Below are 23345 nucleotides of genomic sequence, written 5' to 3' on the forward strand. Positions count from 1 at the left end.
TTTTTTGATCATAGCTTTCTGGTAGTCCAATTATTCTCATGTTTTCTCTTCTTGATCTGTTCTCTTCTATTTTTTCATTCTTTATATTTCGTTTCATTATTTCTTGATGTCATAACTTTGCTGGCTTCCCCTTGCCCAATTCTGACTTTCAAGAAGTCATTTTCTTCCTTAAGATTTTCGATCTCCATTTCTTTTCTTTTTTTTTTTAAGATAGACCAACCATTTTATTTTCCTCTGATCGGTTCATGAATGTTGATGGACAGCTCTTTACATGGGCTTTGGAGGGGGTCTGGGGGCAGCACCTGCAGGTCTGAATCGGGGCGGGGGCGTCCGATCCTTCCGAGCCTCACGGGAGCGATTCCTCACTACCTTGCTGTGGATCGCGCAAGCTCACACAGTAATGTGGTTTCACATACAGTTTGGGCAGCCATAGGAGTCGAAGACGCTGGCCTCGGAGATGTCCCTGACGGCCGCAGCTTCCACGATGTTGCGGATTACAAATTTCTTGATGGCCTTGTCCTTTGGCACGCAGTGGGCGCAGTTGGTGCAACGGATGGGCTGCACGTGGCCGCGGCCCTTCTTGGCTCGCCAGTTGTTCCTCCTCTTCTTGGTCATCTTGGAAGCCAGGAACCGAAAAAGCCGATCTCCATTTCTAATCGGTTGATTTCTTTTCATGATCTTCTTGTTTTTCTTGGACTTCTTTCTTTAGTTTTTCCTCAATCTCTCTCATTTGATTTTTAAAGTCTTTTTAAAGTTCTCCAATGAATTCCTTCAGGTAGGTGACCATTTGACATTACTCTTTGGGGTAGAAGAGGGTTTCCTTGCTCCAGTATCCTCCTCTGAAGAAGAACCCTGGTCTTCTCTATTCCCATAGTAACTCTTTATGGTTGGATTCTTTCTCCTTTGCCTGTGCATTTTTTTTTTGGTAGTAGCATAGTTTTTGTAATCATCTCTAGTCCTGGGGCATGAGGGATGGTGCCTCTGGCCTCAGATGTCCTGTCAGTTCTCCCCCTGGATGGGAACCAAAACCAAGACCTCCAACTTCCTGTGAGTGCCCTGAGCCAGTATCCCTGCCCCACTGCTTCTGTATTCACCAGGTGTGTGCTGGCTCCTTCTCGACCCAGCCAGGTTGCTGTAGCACAGCTGGGTCTGGCATTTGTCAACAGAGGTTCCCTTGATCTTCCCTGGCTTCAGTGCCCAACACCTTTCACTGTCCCAGGGGTAAAAATTCCTGCGGCTAGGACCAAGGCAGCCTCTCAACCCAGCTAACTCGAGGGCTTGCTGCTTGTTGTTTATATGGACCTAGGACTTAGGACCTAGAGTGGAGATGTTTACTCTTCACAGGGACAAAACTTTGTCCTGCGATTTTTCTTTAGATCTCTTATTGTCCCAGTAGGACCACTGTTATGCGCCTACTCCTGTTTCACTATTTTATCTCTTTTGTGAGGGAAAATCTTGAGAGCTTGGAATTTTCTGACTGACTCTGCCATCTTTCCAGAATCTGCCTCTATGGGGGTCTACCCTGTCCCTCCACCATCACTTTTAAGTTCCATTTTCATTTTTATCTCCTTGCATATTTTTTACAGAGAAATCTCTTAATGGTCCCTGTTATTGTTTTTTAAAACCATATGCATCTTTTTCCTGATTATTTTTCTTTTTTCTTCTTAAGGTAATTTATTTTGTTATTTGTGTTTTCTTGTTTTGTAGCTGGGATGTGTGCAAAGGAAATAATCTGCTCATTTTTTGTGTGTGGTTGTTGTTGTAGGAATGCTTAAAATCCCATTTTTATTGTTTTTAAATTGATGATCTGCCTCAATTTCCACAATTGGAAAAATGGAGATGATAATAATAGCACCTACTTTCCAGGGCTGTAAAGATCAAGAGATGTTTGTAAAATGATAATTTTGTGAAATGATTATTAGTATAGTGCCTGGCACATAGTAGGTGCTTAATAAATTTGCGTTTCCTTGTCCCCTTTGCAGGCTTTCTGCTTTCACAATTCCTACTTTCCTCTTGAACCATTCAGGAAAATCCTGCTATAGTTTCATGCTGTGGGCAATCCATTGCGATTTCTACCTCGTGATGTATTGGTTAAATTTGCTTTTTCTCCAATTTTTATTCATGATGTTTGGACTCACTTAGGGGTCCTACTGATAATCTTCTGCTCTGTTTTAATGTCTTCCCTGTAGATTTATGTCCCCATGCTCAAGTTTTTGAGTTCCTTTCATTCTGAGACTTTTTGGTATTTTTTTTTCTTCATACTTCTCTATAATCCCTGACTCCTTCCCCTTTGAAGGTGGAATCCCCAAAGGCTAGACCTTAAAAGTCTATGTTCCACACATGGTGGGAAATTCACTTTTTGTGGTCTCTGTACCAATGCTAAGTGATTTCTGAGGGAACAAAACTGGTTATATACGCGCACACACACCCCTGAGCTACTTTTTTCTCTAAGTGCCACTACAGCAATATGCTGCTGCCCAAGGTAGCCTTCTTATACACTCCACCTGGCAGTGAAGTGTGGAGGGTGGAGTTGATGTCTGTTGCTTGTGGTTTTTTTTCCCCACTTTTTTTTATTCCATACTTAATTATTTAATATTTTTTAGTTTTCAGCATTGATTTCCACAAGATTTTGAATTACAAACTTTCTCCCCATTTCTACCCTCACCCCACTCCAAGATGGCATATATTGTGATTGCCCCGTTCCCCAGTCAGCCCTCCCTTCTGTCACCCCACTCCTCCTCCCCCCACCATCCCTTTTCCCCTTACTTTCTTGTAGGGCAAGATAGATTTCTATGCCCCATTGCCTGTATATCTTATTTCCTAGTTGCATGCAAAAACAACTTTTTTTTTGAGCATCTTCTTTTAAAACTTTGAATTCCAAATTCTCTCCCCTTTTCCCTCCCCACTCACTCTCCCTAAGGCGGCAAGCAATTCAACATAGGCCACACATGTATCATTATGTAAAACACTCACATAAATAGTTATGTTGTGAAAGACTATTATTTCCCTCCATCCTATCCTGTCCCCCTTTATCCAATTTTCTCCCTTAACCCTGTCCCTTTTCAAGTGTTTGCTTTTGATTACTTCTTCCCCCTATCTGCCCTCCCTTCTATCATCCCCCCTTTTTTATCCCCTTCCCCCTACTTTCATGTGGGGTAAGATACCCAATTGAATGTGTATGTTATTCCCTCAAGTCAAATCCAATGAGAGCAAGATTCACTGATTCCCCCTCACCTGCCACCTCTTCCCTTCCAATGAACTGCTTTTTCTTGCCACTTTTATGTGAGATTATTTACCCCATTCTATCTCTCCCTTTCTCCCTATTTCAATATATTCCTCTCTCATCCCTTAATTTTTTTTTAGATATCATCCCTTCATATTGAACTCACCCTGTGCCCTGTGTCTACATATATGTATATTCCCTTCAACTACCCTAATACTGAGAAAGATCTCATGAATTACACACATCATCTTTCCATGTAGGAATGTAAGTAAAACAGTTCCACTTTAGTAAGTTCCTTATGATTTCTCTTTCTTGTTTACCTTTTCATGCTTCTCTTGATTCTTGTGTTTGAAAGTCAAATTTTCTATTCAGCTCTGGTCTTTTCACTGAGAAAGCTTGAAAGTCCTCTATTTTATTGAAAATTCATATTTTGCCTTGGAGCATTATATACTCAGTTTTGCTGGGTAGGTGATTCTTGGTTTTAATTCTAACTCCTTTGACCTCCAGAATGTCATATTCCAAGCACTTCAATTCCTTAATGTGGAAGCTGCTAGATCTTGTGTTATCCTGATTTTGTTTCTACAATACTCAAATTGCTTCTGGCTGCTTGCAGTATTTACTCCTTGACCTGGGAACTCTAGTATTTGGCGACAATATTGCTAGGAGTTTTCTTTTTGGGATCTTTGTCAGGAGGCCATCAGTGGATTCTTTCAATTTCTATTTTACCCTCTGGCTCTAGAATATCAGGGCAATTTTCCTTGATAATTTCTTAAAAGATGGTATCTAGGCTTTCATGAGCATGGCTTTCAGGTAATCCAACAGTTTTTAAATTATCTCTCCTGGATCTATTTTCCAGGTCAGTGGTTTTTCCAATGAGATATTTCACATTGTCTTCCATTTTTTCATTACTTTGGTTCTGTTTTGTAATATCTTGATTTCTCATAAAGTCACTAGCTTCCACTTGCTCCAATCTAATTTTTAAGGCAGTATTTTCTTCAGTGGTCTTTTGGACCTTCTTTTCCATTTGGCTAATTCTGCCTTTCAAAGTATTCTTCTCCTCACTGGCTTTTTGGAGCTCTTTTGCCATTTGGGTTAGTCTATTCTTTAAGGTGTTATTTTTTTCAGTATTTTTTTGGGTCTCCTTTAGCAAGTCATTGACTTGTTTTTCATGATTTTCTTGCATCACTCTCATTTCTCTTCCCAATTTTTCCTCTACTTCTCTTACTTGCTTTTCCAAATCCTTTTTGAGCTTTTCCATAGCCTAAGACCAATTCATATTTTTCTTGGAGGCTTTTGTTGTAGGCTCTTTGACTTTGTTGACTTCTTCAGGCTGTATGTTTTGATCTTCTTAGTCACCAAAGTCTGAGTCTGAATGAGTCCATTTCAGCCGCCTGTTCATGTTCCCAGCCAACTACTTGACCCTTAAGCTTTTTGTCAGTGTATGACTGCTTGTAGAGTACTTTGTCCCAAGCTTAAGGGGCTGCACTGCTGTTTTCAGAGCTACTTCTACACAGCAAACTCTGCCATACCAGCACTCCTTCTCCCCCAAGAACCACCAAGCCAGACCACGACCTAGATCCAAGCAGACTCTGCACTCCCACTCTGATCCACCACTTAATTCCTCTCACCAGGTGGGCCTGGGGCCAGAAGCAACCACAGCTGGGGCTCTGGAAGTAGCCCCACAGCTGCACTACCTCTGCTGCCCCCAGGGCTAGGGCCGACCACACACTCCTTTCACTCTAGCAGTTTTTCCACTAACCTTCTCTGTTGTCTTTGGCGTTTGTGGGTTGAGAAGTCTGGTAACTGCCACAGCTCAATGATTCAGGGCCCTACCACCTGTTCTGCCCGGCTCCTGGTCTGGTTGGTCCTGGCATGGCACACACTGGGCTCTGCTCTGCTCCCAGCTCTGGGAGATAGACCCTTCCCAGTGACAATCCAGGCCATCGTGGGCTGAAGCCCTGCTTCCCCCTGCTATTTCGTGGGTTCTGCAAGTCTATCTAGAATTTGTTCAGAGCCATTTTTTACAGGTGTTTGGAGGGACCTAGGGGAGAGCTTAAGTAAGGCGCTTCCAGCTGCCATCTTGGCTCTGCCCCGATTCTGCTGCTTGTTAAAACAGTGGGGTGAGGGCAAGGGGAAAGGTGTGCTGGGGAAGAACACAGTGGCATTAAGGAAACTGTTGAGTGGATCCCAGCAGACAAGCTGGCAGGTCCCATTGTGCCACTCTTCCTTAGTCTGGGGGCTTGTGGGGGAAGGACTGCTAATCAAATATGTTAGGGATTAGAAATTAGCCTCCTCTGCTAATTCATCAAGTTAACTCATTAAGACTTCTTGGTCCCTCGACCTGTGAAGATAGCTGCAATTCCTTTACTTCTTGCACCCAATTCTTACTGTTGTTGTACATAACTCTTAAGAGTTTTAGGGAAAACAAGTAGCCATTCATCTTGTTGGTCACATGGCCCACAAGCCTGTTACAGTTCCCAGTTAATGCTGACCTACTCTCTAGGAGTAAGGCTAATCTTGAAATCCTATTTCTCACACTCCAAAGGCTCCAAGGCAGTATGGCTACCATTTCCAATATCTGCCTATGAATCACTTGCAGAACTCTCCCCCAAACATAATTATCATCTCAAAAATTTAACTGAATATCCAAGTCAACTTAATAGTGTTCTAGACACAAACAATAATTACAAATTGGCTTGGTCTATGCAATTTTACTCCTTAAGGATTCAATTCTACCTCTATGAATTTACACAGGTTATCCTCCATCTTAGAAGGCGCTCCCTCCTTCCTATCTTTCAGAATCTTTACCTTTCCTTCAAAGCTAAGTTCAAGTACCACGAAGCCTTCCCTGTCTACCTTGACCAGCTAGAAGAGAAAAAAAATTCTTTCTCTTCAAATTTCCCCAGAGCAATTTTGCATCTATCACCCCCCTCCCCAGCACTTTTACTTATCTTCTACATAGACTATTCCTTACAGTAGAATGTAACTTCCTTAAAGCCTGGGTTTAATTTTTGTTTTTGCATCCCTGTTTTTAGCATAGCACAATGCACACAGAGGATTGATTTCATTAGTATTCAGAGCTCCCTCATGGAAAAATCCTCTCTACCAATGCAGGTTAGCACCTCCTTGCCAATTTATGGTCTTATTTAAAAGGACTGCATAGGACACAGAGAGGTTCAAGTGACTTGCCCAGGGCTAACTAGCCATTACCTGACACAGGTGGAAACTGAGTACTTATCCTCCCTGGCTCTTTGTTTCCAATTTATTATCGCTCCATACCATCCACATGGTAAGTGCATAATAAATACTCACTGAAATTAATTACTAAACAGAACAATTTTGACTTAAGTTTTGCTAAACAAATATATGAAATAAACCCAATGGACACAGCATTATAAAAACATCTTCCTATACATTATTATATGAAATAATGGGTATAGATTATGTAAACTCATAGCTATGTGTGTGTACAAATGTGTTTCTGTGTGTATACACACACGGTAACAACTCATAATTTGTCTAAAACGTTCAGCCCACCTTATTGCTAAAAGTTTAAATAAAGTGGCTTTTATTGATAACTTTCACCCACTTTGACAAACCATTACTCCACAAAGCACTCCTAAGACAAAGGCAATTTGAACTAATGGTTTATGTTTTAAACTATTCTGGAATTTAAGCATGCTGTGCTTTTACTGTATTGAAAATCAAGAACCTTCAAAGATCCTTGCCTCACCAATATTTTAGGGTGCTATCTACAAACAACTATCCACCATCACCTTGCCTCACCTATAATTTCAAATATACAGCTGCTGTCTTTCCAAACGTATCCTGATACTTCACTGTTACCATAGATACCATAATTCAAGGTTTGAGGGGTTTTTTTCCTCCTCAAAAATTTTATTAGGAGAAAAACTGCAACAACAATGTATACTTCCTCCCTATAGGACCACAAGTTTTCAGACATCAAAGTTAAATGGCCATCACCAACCAGGCACTGACGTACTAGGCATAACTTTGGCAGAAGGGAGTAATATCAGCTTCTTTTGTAGCACAAATGTGGAGATTAACTAGGTGGGGCAAGAGACAGTGTGGTATGGTGGGAAGAACCCTATCCCACTCCTTCCAGTTTTCTTATACTTTACTCTCCTATCATTGTACTTTTTGAACCAGTGACACTTGCTTCTTGTTTGTTCAACAAAAAAGACATTCCATCTCTCAATTCTGGGCATTTTTTCTTGGAATGTTCTCTCATTTCTGACTCCCGGTTTCCCTGGCTTTCTTTAAATCTCAACTAAAATCCCAACTCCTCTTAATTCTAGTGCCTTCTTCTAATTATTTCCTTTTTATTCAATATATACTTTGTTTGTACATATCTGTTTTCTTGTTTTTCCCCATTAGATTGTAAGATCCTTGAGGGCTTTTTATATCACCATCACTTAGCACAGTGCTTGGAATACAGTAGGCGCTTAATAAATGTTTCATGACTGCTGTGTGACTTTATGAAACTAATAGATTTAAACATTTAGCAGATTCCACAAATCATTTTACAAAATATTTATTCTGAAAAAAATCACTCTGTACAAATTTAGAGAGAACATTCTCAACACTGCAGATTTATAAAAATGCTAACACAACATAAAGAGTCACGTAAACTTAAAATTTGTTTTTAAGTTAAAAAGAAAAATTGCTTTTTTCAGAAGCAATTGTAGTAAGAGAAATCTAGAAGTGTCTTAAAATTCACCCAAAACAACCAGAAGGCTCATTAAGAACTCTTACCATCCTGCTTTCTATCAGTTACATTCAAATACATAATATCTGAAGGGATGGCATTTTCTCTATAGTATTACAAAGCCCTGTTTATACATAATGTCCAACACTAAGCTAGATTTCCGAAACTGGTTATGGTTTCACTGTACATAAACTTGTGCTCAGAGAAAAGCCAGCACACTTTGTTCATAATTTTCTGGTTTTTTAACAAAAGAGGGTTTTCTGTACACTTGTTACAAACATCTGTACAAACCAATATAGTTCCCGTAAGGTGGTAAGGGTGGTTCTGAAAGGGTTAAAATCTAACAGTACTGAATTAACAGTCCAAACTGTACATTCGTACAAAGGAAGGAAAATAATTTCACAAGGGAAATCCAGATGTGGAGAATTCTGGTTTCTTAGAAGGTATTAAAATGTTTACAGTAGATTTAAGATCTGCCATTCCTAATCGTCTAGCCATTATTGATAGCAAAATCTCTAAAACTAAATTTCATCTAAGTAAAATCTGCTGCCCACCCCCCTTCCCATCCCAACTCTTAGAGAAAGTTTTAAAAGCTATCTCTGCATAATAAATCACTTCTTTTGTACATGACTATTTTAGGAAATGAATCGAAACCCAGTAAACCACAGGACTTCTGTAAACATGATTTGAAACTAACCAGGGAAAGAAGTTAAAAAGTTAGTGACAGGTAAGCCAGAGTTAAAAAGACCTCTTCACATTTTTCCTCCTAACACAATGCATGGCTCATAGTGCAAGCAGTGGAACAGCTGCTGACATTTCCAATTATAGCCAGGGATGCCAGGCAGGATCCATGCGGCACAGATTATCCAGACTATTTGCAGCTGCTACAAGCGTGTTGACTTTGCTCTCTCCTCCTTCAAACTGAGCAAGATTGTGGAGTCGAGTCATGATAGCAGTCACAGCTTTCTGAACCAGCGAAACCAGCTGCTGGCTGTCCATGTTCTCAGGCTGCCCAGCTGCTGAGAGTGGAGAGGAGGTATCCTCTTGTGTTTTTTTGTGCCAAGCAATAATTTCATCCCGAAGCACTGTTTTCAGAATGCCATCAACCTATGGTAAAGAAGGAGAAAACTGGCTAATTATGTTTTTAGCTGAAAGAACCATCAAGGGCAGTAACTTTCTAACTCAATCATAGCCAGGTGTGTAGTGACATTCTGAGCCCTCTTTGTAATCTCAGTATCTTAGCACTGGGTGGCACAAGAACTTAGGACTTACTGACAGCCTTAATATTCCTTACTGGAAATAAGCAATCTCCTCTTCTAGATCCAGTTATCTGAAATCTATACAAAGCTCTCCCCCACCAGTGTAGAGGAGGAGAAAAAAGAAGATAATCCCAAAGGAATTAGAAGACACAGATTCTGGTCCCGAACTTTCTAGGCCGAACTTCGCTAAGCTGTAAGATGGGAATATTAATACTTGCACTACTTAGGCCACAGGGTGATTTCTGAAGAAAAGTGTTTTGTGGAAGCACGAGCTGTCCGGCTGCCCCCGCAATAGTGACGATTGCAGCGTTTTCAGTTGATCTTAAGAAGCAAAAGCACCAACACCAACATTTCTACAGCTGTGTAATTTTGTATATTAATGCTTTCATGTGTCAGCAATGCAGAGAACTGTCTCATTAGACTTGCAGGACTACGTGTGCACAACATTAAATACATCTCTCCTGCTTCTCCTCTCTTTTGCAAATTCTTCATTTGTGTCATACTCACTAGCTGCTGGTGTCTCCCGAGGCCCTGTCTGGTGCCTTCTTCTTTTTTCATTTTACATCAACTGACTGGATCTCTTAGGCTCCCATGGGTTCAATGACCACATCTACAGAGCCCTAGATTCCCAGTCCTCACTTCTTTTCTGAGCTACATCTTCATGTCACCAGTTATACCTTTTGGATATAGTTATCAAAACTCAACCTGTATGAAATATAACTCATGTCTCCCCTCAAACTCTGTTCCTCTCACAGGCAGCAGCATTGTCCCAATCACCAAAGATGCAAATTTGGTGTCATCCTAAACTCCTCACTCTCATTCACCTCACCTACCCAATGTGTTGCCAGATTCTGTCATTTTTACCTTCATACTTCTACTCTATGTCCCTCAATCCTTTTCTTCACTTGTACAGCCAGCCCTCTACTTCAGGCCTACATTTTTTTTGACTGTACGATTGCAACAGCCTTCTAACCAGCCTCTGGTCTCAAGTCTCTCCCTACTAAGCTCCCAAGGTGATTTTGCTAAAGAAGTGGTCTGACCATGTCGCCCTTCTCTTCAATGAGTTCTAATGAGCTCCCCCATTCCCTCCAGGAATTTAAAATTCTTAATAACTTGGTCTTTTCCTATTTCTCTTGTATTCTTACACTTTAGTCCCCTCCATGATGCAGGTACAAGGGCTGTCTGTCCTCCATTCCTCAAACACTCCCCCTGTTGACCTCTGCCCTTTAGTTTCTCTGGCTTCCTTTAAGACTCAGCTGAAATCCCATCTTCTTCAGGAAGCATTTTTTGGTCTCCCAGATACTGGTGCCTTCCCCTCTGAGACTACTTTCCATTTTCCTATGTTGAGTGATATATACAGAGTGAATCTGCTCTCTACATGTCTTGTATGTACCTAATTATCAGCAGATTGTCTCTACATTAGCATGTAAGCTCCCTGGGAAAAAAGACTGGTTTTACCTTTCTTTGTATACTCATTAACTGGTAATTAATTCAATAAACATTTTCCAATGTGACAGAATTTAATATTCTTCCCACTTCAGATTAGTCCTAATCTTACCCCAAGCTTATTTCACCCCTGACTATTCTATTATCCCTTTAAATCCACTCCATTTTCAGTAAATTTCTGTACATCCTTTTCCATTTCGAAAAGATATATTACTTCACTCCTAATGAATTTGTTCTTCACCCTCAATGGATTCTCTGGTTTCTCAAGCTTTTTCCTATTCTCCAACTCTCACCAGGCTGCTTTGAACTTTATCTGCTTCCCTATTTATACATATCAGTTGTTTAAATTATGATCTCAATTAAGACTTTAGAATCATTCACTCTATAGCCATGTAAAAATTGACAAACATCACCCCCGCTGTCATTGCTCCTAGTCTCAGATTACCTCTCAAATGGGAGCTGCCTGGCAATTCTTTCATTTGGCTATAGCAAGACTCCTCTCATAATGCTTCCTACAGAAGCTGTTACAAACCATCTCAGAGGGTCATAGATTTAGAGGGGGAAGGGACCTCAGAGGCCATCCAATCCAAACCCTTCCTTTTACAGATGAGGAAACTGAGGCCTAAGAAGGTTAAGAGATTTACTCAGGTAGCAAGTGTCTGAGGCAGGATTTGCACCGAGGTTCTCTGATTCTATCTAGAATCAGTGCTCAATTTCCTCGAGTCTCTGCCCTCTAATTCCATCTTCATTCTAATATCTTCCCCCAATTTTCTCACTCTCTATAGATGATATCAAAGCCTATTTTATTGAGAAGGTGGAAACCTCTAATGAGAACTCCTCTATACATGACCTCTCACTTCAAAATTTCTCTACTTTTACCCATTCTCTCCTTCTGTCTCAGGACAAATAAATGTCCTTCCTTTCCAAGGCTCCTTCCTCTTTCCTCCTTTGCCCTTTCTAGATATTTGCTGAAATATGATTAATCAACTCTTAATTTTAGTTTTACAAATTAAAATTTTGAGAAATCACCTGTTTGAATGTGAAGATTGCCTAACTAATGTCTTCATTTTTAACCTTTTATTTTCTTGTTTCCTTAAAAGTACATGGAAACATTTGTACACTCTGTCTGTAGCATCCCTAAGTTAATCGGATGTTTATTACAAAGCTCCTGCAGTAAGGTCTTGCTTCAAAACTGTATCCACTTCCTTTTCATATGTGAAAGATTTTTAAAATGGGGAGTGGCATAATTGAATAATAAACATAACAGGCATAGCTGAGAGATAAATTACCCAGTGTAGCTGGATAATTTTTCAGGTTTCTATTTTTAAAATGTATTCCTCAATGTCTTAACATTCTTGGATCCTAAATATTCCTTTTCTGCACAAAAGAAAATTTCCACTGAACAATAAAAGCTAACCTTAAAAACTAAAATCCTGTATTTTGTTTTATTGCAATGCTAGCTTCTGGAGACAACACATACATTTCAGATGTTTTCCTTAAGAAGCACCACTTTAAACAAGATCGCTTTGTGATTACTATAATATCACAATGTTATTTACCTTAAAGTTTGGTTGTGCAAAACACCGGGCAACAGCAATCATGGAAGCAGTTAATGGACCAGAGACCCCAATTGTGGTCAAGAATTCTGAAATATTAGGTGTGAGGCGGAATGGAACAGGACGATTAGCATCCAGGTCTCCAGTAGCGTCGTTAATGTCAAATCGAAAATAGGCAACATTAAGTTTGCCAGTGTCCTAAATTTCAGAACGAGACCATTTTAGAAAGTTTTTTAGAAGAATCATTCATTAAATACAGCATAGGGTTATGTTTCATTTGCATCTAATTACCTGCGCAATCTGTAACATCTCTGGATTAAGTCTATTCAAATGAAATACAAATTCTGCAAAACCAATTAGTGCTAGCTGGATTGTGAACATCTTTCGGAAGGTCCAATAATCAGTGGCATTGGGGAATGTGTGCAAAGCCCACTCTCTTAGCATGCTTCGAGGCACCATATTGCTCTGAACTTCCTTGAGAATGTCACGAAGGACCTAAATTAAAGGAAATTATATTAAATCCATGCTATTTTGATCAATTTGCAAATAACAATCTAAAGATTTTAAGTTAATAAACTTTTTTCATCTTCTTAAAGTTAATTGGGAATCCTCTGAGTCAAAAGAGTTACTTAAGAATCTGACAAAAATTATGTTTTCATTGTTCAAGACCCTCTGCTGTCTCCATGATGATCCACTGTCTCAAAGCAGGCAGTGCCAGAAACACAGCAACACTACAGGTGCTTGGAGATCAGAGAACAGCACATGGGTCAGTCAACTTCCTCTAGCAAAAGACAGAAGTTGTTAATGGCCTTCCTGGCCTTAGGTATGTTCCAGGAGGCTACATTCTCTTATTCTTTATCTGATTCACTAAGAGATCACAATCTTCAAAAGGAAAATCCTCATAATGTAACTATCCATTTACTAACAAAAGTGCCAGAGATTTCCATGAACAAATGGGTACAAATTCCAACTTATCAAACTGAACGCTGACATACATAGAAGTATTCAGTTTCTTTTCTCTATAAGCATCAGAAGAGTTAAAAATACTTTGGTGAAAACATTAATTGCAGGATGTGTGACACAGTTCTCCCCAGGTAACTGAGGAAACATCTGAGCGCTATTACGGTTTTTAGTTACTGCAATATATACCAAACCAATTAACTAGAAATAAGAACAAAGTAGAATTTCTCTGGGTAGGAAAAGCTGCATGGCAATGACACTACTTCAATTAAAAGACTATTACAGACAAAAGTTTCATAACCTAAAGAATCTCTTCATAAAACAGAAGCAGATGTTACATAACACTTCATGCTGTATTTTATACTAGAAAAATCTCAGATCTACCACAAATTCAGAAGATAAAAACCCATGCTGCTTTTATTCAATCAGAATAAAGCACTATAAGATGCTGATAGAACGTATCAAATATAGCCTTTCTATTTTCAGTTGATCAGAAACACATGATTCAGAGAACTGGCAATTTCTTTATAAGTCCATGGCTATATCCTACCAATGACCAGATGTAGTTTCCATGGAATCTATTCTGATAGAAATAAATTTGCCAATTTCAGCTCCTAAAGGCTTGGGAGCAAACAGAGTTATCTGTATAGCCTACAGCATCTCCTTTAGTACCATCTGAATGCAGACATTTGGCAATCATGAATCATGCCACATGTCTCACTTGGTGACTCTGGAACAATCATTTTTTGCTTATTTATCTATAAAATGGGAAGGAAGCAGAAATAGAGGAAGTCTCACTTCCTATTTCAAAGACTTTGACAGAGCTTCCAATAATAATCCAGGACCACCACAATTAAAGAGAATACACTGAAAACAACAAAATACCCTTAACACCTACTGTTACTGAACTCTCAAATGCTTAGGAGAATGATTTAACAGCCACAACACACTGGTAAAAACTAGCAGGATATGCACACTAAACTCCACCTTAGTTATTCGTTCCCCTCCCCCTCATCCTTAGCCAAGGAAAATATTAACAATGCATGTCTTGTACTAGAAAGGCTTTCCATTTAAGTAGGTTTTCAAAATGTGTGGTGCCTAACTATAAGTACTTATTTATGCATAAAGTTCCTAGTTTCTACTTTATCAAAGACTAGAATAACGATGAAACGTGCCAAACACCCTCTCCTCTGCTATGGGCATCTCAAAATGGCCACAGAACAGATGAAATGGGTGGATGAACATTCTGAAAATAAGTTTTCAAAGATCACAGTCTCCTCTTCTCCGTCAGAAGTGATCAAGTGATAACATTCAGGAATTAATTCCCAAAGGGAAATGTAGAATGTCTCTCCTGGGATATTAGCAAGAAAAGAAAACCAACCATTTTCAACAGTTTAAACATTCTTCACAAGACTGAAGGAAGGCAGTTGGACCAGATAATTTCTTTCTAGTTCTCTGATCTTTTGGGTACAAGGTTTACTGTACAGAGAATGCCTTGGCAAGTATCACTTGCTAACTATTTCAGAGATGTTGACACAGCTTCCTGTTACCAATGTAGAACCACAGCAATTAAAGAGAACCCCCCACTAATACAAGAGAAACGTCAACACAAACTCTCCAAAGATCACAGGAGGCCAGTAACTCAAACTATTAGAGGTGGGAGCAGTGAGGTTGAGGGAGAGGGAAGAAAGCTAAAGATCGACAGGGTCCAATTCTGTCACAGTACTTCCTAAAATTATCAGAACCCACAAAGAAAGTTGAAAGGGACTTAGAGCACTGCTTCTTAGGTTTGAGGGGGTAAGAAACATCCCAATGAAGGGCCACCTATTCACCCTGCACCCGATAAAGGAGAAGGCATCTCAAATGCTTTAATCTATAAGACAAGCCTCTACTAATGTGGAGGAAGAAGTGAAATAACACAAATCACACAACTCTAATAACACTAAGTTTCTAAAAACAAATCTGGTTCTTTCAGGTTTACAGTTATGTTAATGTGACTGCAGTTCAAAAGTAACCTCATCCACGTCAGCAATCTTAAGTTCCAACAATTCATAATCTAAAAAACTTACCTCAGATATTAGGGCTTACCCCTTAATGAATGTCATGTTTCTTTAAAGTAGCTACTTTTAATGGAGAAAAGAACGGGCAATTGGCATATTAAATATGGCACAGAAAGTGCAGAAGTAGCATGTGGGGTCCTCAAGAAGAGAATGTGGGTATGATTAATCACAGCTTCAGTACCTGATGACTGGCTTGAGTTCCCCGTGCTTGCACCGTTGCCAGTCTGTCGTAGTAACGAGAAATGGGGTTGTCATGCTCAATGCCCTTCTTGGCACAACGCTGCTTATATATCTCCACAAGGGAAAGAGAAGAGGGATTGTCTTCGACAAGACGCATTTGTGGAGAGACTGCCACAACTCGAGGAACTTGTTGGGGAAAAAGAAGAAAGTAAACAGAAGAGAAAAAATGGGTCACAGTATTAAAACTCTTAGACAAAACTTCATTAATACGCAGGATGTAGATCTTATGATTAGATGCATACTAAAAAGGGATAAATCCTCAAATCTTTATTAGCAAGATGCAAAATATTTGGACAAGGAAATAAAAAAATGTGACTCAAACTTTGAGACTGTAAGTGGTATCCTGGAATGACATATGGTCCCAATGACCAGATTTTCCTATAGCAACATGATATTAATCCGTTTTCCTTTTTTGAATTGGCCCCACCACCCTAAAAAAGAATTATTTTCATTTCATAACTAAAATCAGTTTATGGAAGTATGCATTCATAATATCATCTTAAAATCCTACTTCAGCCTAAAGAAAGAAAAAACAAAATTTATGAAAATGAAGGACTTTTGTTCTTAAAATAAATTGGCGGGTAGGGGGGAGCAGGGAATCCAGTGAATCATAATTATCATATACACAAAAATTCTGCAAATCCTGATGAAGGAAAAAAAAAACCTTTATGACAGAAGATTGTTTCCATTTATGCTTAGATAATGGCTCTAAATGCAATATACCTGGATACTGTACTGATTTCCTAAAATATAAAGCAATTTAAATTCTATATTTGCTTTAGCTCCAAAACAAGCTGAAATTCTTCTGAATGTAATCTGATTTGATTTTCCTGAACTAAGTATATTCTTGATCCTCTCCCAGTAGCTAATGCTATTTATATCAACTAAAGAATTCAGGGGAGTGGAAAAGAACACCACACTGGAAGTAACAGAGTTGGCCTCCAATTCAAGTTCTTTTTTTTTTATTTTTATTTTTTTAATTTATTTAATATATTTAGTTTTCAGCATTGATTTTCACAAGAGTTTGAATTACAAATTTTCTCCCCATTTCTACCCTCCCTCCCACTCCAAGATACCGTATATTCTGGTTGCCCCATTCCCCAGTCAGCCCTCCCTTCTGTCACCCCACTCCCCTCCCATCCCCCTTTCCCTTCTTCTCTTGTAGGGCAAGATAAATTTCTACACCCCATTGCCTGTGTATCATCTTTCCTAGTTGCATGCAAAAATATATTTTTTTGTTGTTTTTGAACAACTGTTTTTTGAACATCTGCTTTTAAAACTTTGAGTTCCAAATTCTCTCCCCACTTCCCTCCCCGCCCACCCTCCCAAGAAGGCAAGCAATTCAACATAGGCCATATGCATATTATTATGTAAAACCCTTCCACAATATTCATGTTGTGAAAGACTATGTTTTGCTCCTTCCTAACATATCCCCCTTTATTGAATTTTTTCCCTTGACTCCTGTCCCTTTTCGAAAGTGTTTGTTTTTGATTACCTCCTCCCCGTCTGCCCTCCCTTCCATCGGCTCCCCTTTTTTATCTTCTTCCTCCTTCTTTCCTGTGGGGTAAGATACCCAATCCTCCTCAGGTCAAATTTGATGAGAGCAAGACTTACTCATTCCTCCTCACCTGCTCCCTCTTCCTTCCTACAGAACTGCTTTTTCTTGCCACATTTATACGAGATAATTTACCCCATTCTAGCTCTCCCTTTCTCCCTCTCTCGATATATTCCTCTCTTATCCCTTAATTTGATTGTAGTTTTTTAGATATCATCCCTTCATATTCAACTCACCCTGTGCCCTCTGTCTATATATATATATATATATATATATGTATATATACACACACCTACATATATACATACATACACATATGTGTATATATATGCATATATATACACATACACACACACACACACATATGAATATTCCTTTCAGCTACTCTGATACTGAGGTCTCATGAATCATACACATCATCTTTCCATGTAGGAATGTGAACAAAACAGTTCAACTTTAGTAAATCCCTTATGATTTCTCTTTCTTGTTTACCTTTTCATGCTTCTCTCGATTCTTGTGTTTGAAAGTCAAATTTTCTATTCAGCTCTGGTCTTTTCACTGAGAAAGCTTGAAAGTCCTCTATTTCATTGAAAGTCCATATTTTGCCTTGGAGCATGATACTCAGTTTTGCTGGGTAGGTGATTCTTGGTTTTAATCCTAGCTCCACTGACCTCTGGGATATCGTATTCCAAGCCCTTCAATCCCTTAATGTAGAAGCCGCTAGATCCTGTGTTATTTTAATTGTTTTTCCACAATACTCAAATTGTTTCTTTCTGGCTGCTTGCAGTATTTTCTCCTTGATCTGGGAGCTCTTGAATTTGGCAACAATATTCCTAGGAGTTTTCTTTTTGGGATCTATTTGAGGAGGCGATCAGTGGATTCTTTCAATTTCTATTTTACCCTCTGGCTCTAGAATTTTAGGGCAGTTCTCCTTGATAATTTCTTGAAAGATGATATCTAGGCTCTTTTTTTGATCATGGCTTTCAGGTAGTACAATAATTTTTAAATTATCTCTCTTGGATCTATTTTTTATCTCAGTGGTTTTTCCAATGAGATATTTCACACTGTGTTCCACTTTTTCATTCTTCTGGTTCTGTTTTATAATAGCTTGATTTCTCATAAAGTCACTAGCTTCCACTTGCTCCAATCTAATTTTTAAGGTAGTATTTTCTTCAGTGGTCCTTTGGACTTCCTTTTCCATTTGGGTAATTCTACATTTCAAGGCATTCTTCGCCTCATTGGCTTTTTGGAGCTCTTTTACCATTTGAGTTAGTCTATTTTTTAAGGTGCTGTTTTCTTCAATATTTTTTTCAGTATTTTTTTGGGTCTCCTTTAGCAAGTCATTGACTTGTTTTTCATGGTTTTCTCACATCATTCTCATTTCTTGTCCCAATTTTTCCTCTACTTCTCTAACTTGCTTTTCCAAATCCTTTTTGAGCTCTTCCATGGCCTGAGACCAGTTCATGTTTTTCTTGGAGGCTTTTGATGTAGTCTCTTTGACTTTGTTGGCTTCTTCTGGCTCTATGTTTTGGTCTTGTCACCAAAGAAAGATTCCAAAGTCTGAGACTGAATCTGAGAGTGTTTTTGCTGCCTGTTCATGTTCCCAGCCAACTTACTTGACCCTTGAGTTTTTCGTTGGGTATGACTGCTTGTAGAGTAAAGAGTACTTTGGTCCAAGCTTGAGGGGATGTGCCGTTGATTTCAGAGCTATTTCTGTACAGGAGTTCCCTCACCCGAGAGTCCTCTAAATGAGCAGAATCATAGGTCTAATCCCTATCCCTATCTTTATTTTGTGACAGCAATGGTCATTTGTTTGTGCAGATACGGATACCAGAATGACTAGGAACGAGGGACCCCAAACTCTGACTAGATGTTTCCACAACTGTTAGTTAGCTTGTTTTCTGTCACCAGATGTGTGCCAGATTTCATGTCATACACATTTATCATGTTTTAAATTCTGTGGTTTTTAAGAACAGCTATCTATCAATCAATAAACATTTATTAGGCACCTACTATTTGTCAGGCACTGTGCTAAGCACTGGTGATACAAAAAGGGGCAAAAGACAGTCCTGACCCTCAAGGAGATTACATTATAATGGGGCAGATGGCAGGCATTCAAACAAGTATATGCAAACACACTATTTACAGGATAAATAAGAAATAATTAACAAAGGGAAGGCACTGGAATTAAGAGGAGTTATTTAGGGCTCTTCCTGTAGAAGGTGGGATTTTTGCTGGGATTTAAGGGAAGCCAGAGAAAAGTCAGTAGTTAGAATGGAGGAGGGAGAGCATTCCAGCTACGGAGGACAGGCAGGGAAATTTCTTAGAGCTAAGAGGAGTCTCTTCTTCAGGCAACAGCCAGGAGGCCAGTGTCAGTGGATCAAAGAGTATGTGTAGGAGAATAAGGCTTCAGAAGACTGGAAAGGCAAGAGGGGCTAAGTAATACAGGGCTTGGAATGGCAATCAGAGGATTTGGTATTTGATCCTGGAGGCACTAGGGAATCACAGGAGGTGACATGATCAGACCTGTACTTTAGGAAAATCACTTTGACTACTGAATGGAAGATGGACTGGAAATGGGGAGAACCTTGAGGCAGGCAGACTCATCAGGAAGCTACTATAATAGTGCAGGACCTGCATTAGAGTGGTAGTAGAGGAGAAAAGGGGGCATATTTGAGAGATGCTGCAAACATGAAATCAATAGGTCTTGGCAACAGCCTGAATATGGGGAGTGTGAGAACAGAATCAGGATGACGCCTACTTTGTGAGTCTAAGGGACTGGGAGAATGGTATTGCCTTCTACAGTAATAATTATTCAAAAAAAAAGTCATGGTTACTTCAATGACTGTTTTCAGGGGCTGTTGATAGAAGGTCAAGACTTTCAAAGATCATTCAAGCCCACAACGGGATCAGTCATACAAAAGGGCAGATGAAAAGTACAGTTTAAAATGAAAAATAACGCCAAGAACTGAGAAATGATTATTGAAAAACAACCTAATTAATTCAAACAAATCAAGCAAAGACTTTCACAGGGCCCTGGCACGTGAAGATATTGTTAATGATTCTTCTAGAGTACAGATTCATGAATCTGAAACAACAGTGAGAAGACCAGTTTAAAAAAAAACCCAACCCTAACTTACTATCAAGAAAAATGCTTGTCATAAGCAAGTATGGAATATAAGACTGGAAAAAAGAAAATTTTTACTTATAAAAATCACTTTTTCATTCAACACTACACTAAAACAGTTGTCGGAAGAAGTCTAATTGAGCCATTATCAAATGTATAACATCCATCTAAAAAAGTTTGAGCATTTTTTTTAACTTCCTGAGGATTTAGGAGTCTTAACCCCATGAAGGGAATGATGAACTTTGATAAATATATTGATATGTTGAGAAGTAAAAATGTTCTAGAATTACAGAAATTCCTGAATGGAGACAGAATGCTACAAAACAAGGTCTTGGAATCATGCTTCGCTCTAAGGAAAGTTAAATAATTCATCCAAAAGATGGAGATAAAAATGCTTCATTGGCCTGGAAACTCACTCGATTTAAACCCCATTGAAAAACCATGGACTATAATCAACACTAGACTTTTAGAAATGGACTATTTGTCAAAGGTATGTTTAATGAGATAAAAATATGATTTCATGATAAAGAATTAAAGAATGTGTCAGTGTCTTGTGACACCAAACCCAAATTGTATAAAACGAGTGATTATAGAGAAAGGACATTATTGCATATGGAATTTAGAAATATAAAAAACTGTAGTTTACTAAGTCAATATAATTATCTTACTTCTCAGTTAATTTTCATGCCACTTAAATTTCTAATCCCCAGACTTTCCCACAAAGTGCAGAATTTCTAGTTGCCAACTGCCTCCACCTGGAAATTCCGTAGGTATCTCAAACTCAACATTTCAGCTATGTGGCAGAGTAGATAGAAAGACTGAGTCAGGAAGATCTGAGACACTTAATAGCTGTTAGAGCTTTGGCCGAGTCACTTAATCTTTGTCTTAGCTTCCTCATCTGTAAAAAGGGGATGATAACAGCACCTACTTCACAGGGTTGTTGTAAGGATCAAATGAGATTTCTGTAGAGCACTTAGCACACTGCATGGCGCATACAGATGCTTACTAAATGCTTTTCTTCCTTTCTGTAACTGAATACATGAAATTGTACCCCAAAATTTTCTCCTCCATCTGTCTTTCCTTTTTTGGGGGGTGAGGGGTGGGAGGAAGGGGAGTGATGGTGGTGGTGGTGGTGCTCAGGCCCAAATCAAAATGTTGTTAGGAGAAATAGGCACTACATAAATGAGAGCCATTAATATTAAAGAATTATAACTTTAAATGCTGTATACTTCAATAAATGCTCAATCTCACTGATGAGACACTCACTCAAGTACATACAAATCACAACCAATTTATGCTTTCTAATACTTTGGGATTCTTGTCCAGTGACTTCGAAAAATTCTTCACACATGATCTACCCAACACCCTATAGATCATGCCTACATACTAGGCTCTCCCTAACCTTTATCTATACTCTTTATTTCTATTCTGTATATGCTAACATGTACATGTTGCATCCTCCATTAGCATGTAAGCTTCTTGTGAGTAGGGCCTATTTCTTCCTTGTAATCAAATTCTTGGTGCTTAGCATAGTGACCGATAGATAAACGGTACTTAATAAACACTTGTTGATAAACTGTTTTGATATTTTGTTGACTGCAGTACTGTCCTTGTTAGCCTTCATTCTTGCAACATGACCAATAAAAAGAGGTAGTTAGAAAAATACAGAAAGATGTTCCATTTTTTGCCTACTGTCCTTTTTCTAATTTCATCAATAAATGCTCTTGGGATGATTTGGTTTAGCTGGATATTAAGCCCCAAGCTTTCTGCAGACTCACTTTTCATAGGATCATAGATTCAGAGCTGGAAGAGACCTTAAAGATCATTTGGCCCAACCCATTCACTTTACAGACAAGGAAATTGAAGCAGAGAATGTAGAAGGTCACAGAGGCAGTATCAGAGCCAAGATGTTCCTTTCGATGCTCTTTCCTGTTTTTCAAAGTGATATTGCTCATCTTTCTATTTCTGAATGAGTTTGTATTTTAAAATGATATGGTTCTTAGGTGCCACATCTCTGCTAGCTGAGGTGATTTCTAAGCTCTGTTTGAACTCTTTGTGCTAACTTTAAAAAATATCATATCAATGTTTTCTTTTTAAAAAATGTTATTGTCACTTAACCAATGGCTCCCCCGTGGGAGAAATTAATATTATATCATTGCATTAATAACAAATTATTAACTTTTTATTCAGACTTTTTCTTTTGTTTCTGTTAAAACCCAATTCCTGAAAAAGGTCAGTCAACCTCAGAGGGGCATAGCTGAGTGATGAGATTTGCTCCCAGCCCTCTAAACACAGACTTCTTAGTTGGGTGGGACCCCATCCAACTGGGAAACCTAATTTCTATTTAGAGCATAAACAGAATCCAGTCTGGGTGAATGCCGGGGCCCTGTGAGCCCTGGCTCTTTCCATTTTGAAGCAGCATCCCATGTTTCCTGCCTGCATTTATAGTGTGAATACCAATATTGCTATGATTTGGCTGCTCTAATATGTCAGTCAGTTGGTTTTTGGAGGAGTTCACATTTGGCGCACTTACCAAAAATAAATGTTTACAGATAGGTTAAAAACTGTGTGACAGTTAGTAACATCAACCCTCTTTTCCAACATCTGGCTACAATTACTATAGAGATAAAAGAGAGCCACAAAGGAGTGAGAATAATTTTCTCTTTTTTGTTTGTTTCATAGGTTACTGTAACTCAGGGCTGTCCAACCTTAGGTTTTTATTGAAACAATAGACAATATATTTTGATTTGCCATTTTAGTGAGAGCTCTGCGGTAGCTTGGCTCCATTTACTAAAGCATTTATGTAAATTTCTATGCTTGTAAGTGGGCCGCATAAATCCCACTGCAGGCCGCATTTTGGACAGCCGTGGTGTAGAGAATATAAAACATATAATGTAATTATACATAATCAACCAATCCATTTATCCATTTATCCATCCATCCATCCATCCATCCACCCATCCATCTATTTATTTATCACCACCTAGTAGTTATTCTATTGCTGGAGAAACTCTCTGTACTTACCTGGTTTTATCGTCAGAGTGGGTAGTCTATTATCAGAGCTGTATATAAAGCCATGATCACTTCTACCCATAACTGGCCATCAGAGTAGGAAACTTTGCTAGGAATGGCCATTAATAAATCAAAATTTCTTTAGATTTTTACATGGTTCTTATGGACTTGGTTTTAA

The 23345-nt window shown here is 38.9% G+C and overlaps 1 protein-coding gene and 1 pseudogene across 1 annotated transcript in view; both read right to left on the reverse strand.

The window, feature by feature from the left end:
- Positions 1–267: 267 nt before the first annotated feature.
- On the reverse strand, positions 268–615 carry LOC118834838 (annotated as a pseudogene).
- A 7147-nt stretch (positions 616–7762) lies between these two features.
- LOC118833954 (transformation/transcription domain associated protein) overlaps positions 7763–23345 on the reverse strand; it is a 172789-nt gene continuing 157206 nt past the window's right edge. The window contains exons 70-73 of the mRNA XM_036741388.1: positions 15415–15599; positions 12505–12708; positions 12217–12411; positions 7763–9059 (exon numbers count right to left, since the gene is read on the reverse strand). Of these exons, the coding sequence (XP_036597283.1) occupies positions 8775–9059; positions 12217–12411; positions 12505–12708; positions 15415–15599 (869 nt within the window). The 3' untranslated portion in view covers positions 7763–8774. The remainder of the gene's footprint in view (positions 9060–12216; positions 12412–12504; positions 12709–15414; positions 15600–23345) is intronic.

The sequence above is a fragment of the Trichosurus vulpecula genome, chromosome 1 (genome assembly GCF_011100635.1).
Source record: "Trichosurus vulpecula isolate mTriVul1 chromosome 1, mTriVul1.pri, whole genome shotgun sequence".
NCBI classification, from domain to species: Eukaryota; Metazoa; Chordata; class Mammalia; order Diprotodontia; family Phalangeridae; genus Trichosurus; species Trichosurus vulpecula.